Source organism: Hydra vulgaris, chromosome 14 (assembly GCF_038396675.1).
Source record: "Hydra vulgaris chromosome 14, alternate assembly HydraT2T_AEP".
Lineage (NCBI taxonomy): Eukaryota > Metazoa > Cnidaria > Hydrozoa > Anthoathecata > Hydridae > Hydra > Hydra vulgaris.
In genome coordinates this window covers 41,334,841-41,338,078 of record NC_088933.1, presented here as the reverse complement: position 1 = coordinate 41,338,078, position 3,238 = coordinate 41,334,841, and the positions used below count along the sequence as shown (strand labels likewise).

At 26.3% G+C, this 3,238-nt stretch overlaps 1 protein-coding gene across 1 annotated transcript; it reads left to right on the top strand.

The window, feature by feature from the left end:
- Positions 1-1,400: 1,400 nt before the first annotated feature.
- LOC136091128 (uncharacterized protein PF3D7_1120000-like) lies at positions 1,401-1,816 on the top strand. Its single transcript, XM_065818113.1, has 2 exons — positions 1,401-1,508; positions 1,580-1,816. Exons 1-2 carry the CDS (start codon positions 1,401-1,403, stop codon positions 1,814-1,816), a joined length of 345 nt encoding a protein of 114 aa, XP_065674185.1.
- Positions 1,817-3,238: the final 1,422 nt, after the last annotated feature.

Here is a 3,238-nt window from a genome sequence, read left to right as displayed (position 1 = left end):
ATGGAACGAGTTTAATTATAAATGTACAACGTTTCAGATGTGCTTTTACTAGCAAATGTTTTTGAAAATTTTAGGGATGTTTGCATGAAAAATTATAAATTAGGATTGGTATTATACATCACCAGGATTAGCTTGGGATGGAGCATTGACAAAAACAAAAGTAAAATTAGAACGGTTGAGCAATTACAATATGATACTAATGATAAAAAAAGGAATAAGAGGTGGAATCAGTATGATATCGAATAGATTAGGAACATCTAATAATAAGTACACGGATGACGCATATGACAAAAGCAAAGAATCAAAATTCATCCAATATCTAGACGCTAATAATCTGTATGAATGGGCGATGAGTAAGCCACTTCCAACACATGGGTTTAGTTGGATGGATGAAGATGAGTTGAAAAACTGGAAATCAATTCCATGTATACTAGAGGTAGATTTAGATTACCCTGAACATCTACATGATGATCATAATGACTACCCACTTGCTTCTGAAAGAGTAAATATTGATAAAGTTGAAAAACTAGTCCCTAACTTGGAAAATAAGAAAAATTATGTTACCCATTATGAAAATCTTAAATTGTATGAAAGATTAAGTCTAAAGATCACAAAAATTCATAGAGGTCTAAGTTTTGAACAAAGCTTTTGGTTAAGCGAATACATTGAGCTAAATACTAATCTAAGAACTAAAGCAACAAATGAATTTGAAAAAGACTTTTTTAAACTGATTAATAAACCAGTCTTTGGTAAAACAATGGAAAATATTGAAAACAGAGTCAATGTTAGATTAGTAACGAACAGAGATGAAGCTGTTAAGTTAGCATCAAGACCAAACTATGAAAGTAGAACAATATTTGACGAAAATTTAATAGCGATTTACATGAAAAGAACTAAATTAATGTATAATAAACCGATTTACTTAGGAATGTGCATATTAGATTTGAGTAAAACTTTAATGTATGAATTTCATTATGACTATGTAAAGAAAAAATATTCAGATAGAGAAAAACTATTATTCACAGATACTGATTCATTAGCATATGAAATAAAAACAGAAGATTTCTACGATGATATTATAAACGATATTAAAAGTAGATTTGATACAAGTGAATTTGATCCAAAATATCCATCAATAAATAATTTAAAATTGATTGAAATAAAAAAGTAATTGGAATGTTCAAAGATGAATCAGGTGGAGAACAAATTTAAGAATTTGTAGGACACAGATTCAAGTTGTATTCATACAAAATTTATAGAAAAGAAAAGAAAAAATGCAAAGGAGTACTGATAATATAATACTGATAAATATGATCCATTTTTAGACTTGTATAATATTATAGAAGTGTACATATATAAAATTACAATAAAATTTTTTTAATATATATAAAATATATAAAATGGAAAATCACACACTAAAATTAAAAATACGATCATCATTAATACCTGAAGAAAAAATAATAATTATAGCAGCTAATATTACAGATAAAGATTTAATAAACGAAGAAGTAAAAAAGAAATAATAAAAGGCGTTTACCTTGCTAATAATAAAATAGATATTGTTGTAATTTATTTAAAGAATATTGATGAATTTAGAAATAGTGATAAAATTACCATATATGAAACTGGACGTATTAGTAAATATAAAATAGATCGTACAGAAACTAAATACAAATATGTAGGCAGAGATAAAGACGAAGACGAATCTGAAGAAGAAGTCGAAGAAGAAGTTGAAAAAGTCGAAGAAGAAGTAAAAGAAGTCGAAGAAGAAGTAGAAGAAGTCCAAGAAGAAGTAGAAGATGCAAATCTAAGATAATTAATATTACAATTAATTCAGATAATGTGAAGAATATTATAATTAGTTCGAAAAAACATAATTAAAAACACATAATAGGTTTCTGTTATGTGTTTTGCAATTTTTTTCTTGTGTACATAAAAATGGTATATGTTATTAATTGGGAAAATTTATCTGCAAAACCAGCTGCTATTGACATATTAAGAGAAAATTTAGATAAAGTAGATTGGAAATGGTTATCTGCAAATCCAAACGCCATTGAATTGTTAAAAGAGAATTGAGACATAATTAAAAACACATAGTAGGTTTCTCTTATGTGTTTTACAGTTTTTTTCTTGTGTACATAAAAATGGTAAATGTTATTAATTGGGAAAATTTATCTGCAAAACCAGCTGCTATTGACATATTAAGAGAAAATTTAGATAAAGTAAATTGAAAATGGCTTTCTACAAATACAAACGCGATAGAACTATTAAAAGATAATGTTGATAAATTAGATAAATTTGATTGGTAGAAATTATCTTGAAATAAAAATGTTATTGAATTATTAAAAAATAATTTAGATAATGTCAATTGGAATAGATTATCTAAACATCTATTTAAATTTAGATTATTAAGAAATCATTTAAATAATAAAATACTGTAAAATTATTTCTTTTTATAAATAAGATTCATTTGGTAATATTATTTCTTTTAAAAAATAATATTACCAAATGAACCACTAACAAACTTTCAATTATAAAAAGCAGCAAAAAGACTAAAATTAAAAAATTTTAAAGGTGAATTTTTAAGAGACCAATTACCAAAGAGTATGAAAAGAAAAGAATGTGGAATATTAAGTAAAAGAGATTCAAGTACAAATGAATTTCATTAGATTTGTTGGTATAAAGACGGTAACAAAAAGTACTCCTCTGACTCTTATGCACAACCTCCACCAGTTGAACTTGTTGATTATTTGAAAAGTCCTGTTTATGATAGGTGTGATAGAGTTCAATTTGGAGACACCTCATTATGTGGACACTTGTGCCTTTACGTTTTAGAAAAATTGGATGAAGGATATGATTTTCTGAATATTATTGATAAATTATATAATTAAAAAAATCTTGCTTATATAAAAATGCCTGTTGATATATTCGGAAGAACAACAAATAGCTCAAATACACAAACAGTAGTGAACGAGTAACATTGTCTCAAGCTAATAATACATTTCTTAGAAGAGATGGACTAAATAATGCAACTAGTGATATTGATTTGAATTTTAATAAATTAATAAATTTAGCAGAACCTACTAACTTAAAAGATGCTGCTACAAAGTACTATGTTGACACAATGATACCTAATCCTAGCAGTTTAGAAATAGTACCAAATTCAAGTTTAACATGCATGGGAGTAAAATCCCAGACTCTTGAAGCAAATACAGATACTGATGGAACAGCAGTTTAA

Bases quoted from the DNA above. Each gene is read 5' to 3' on its own strand.
- LOC136091128 (XM_065818113.1), top strand. From the start codon at position 1,401: ATGGAAAATCACACACTAAAATTAAAAATACGATCATCATTAATACCT. The intron at 1,509-1,579 runs GTAAAAAAGAAA...ATTTATTTAAAG, and splicing joins AAGATTTAATAAACGAAGAA to AATATTGATGAATTTAGAAA.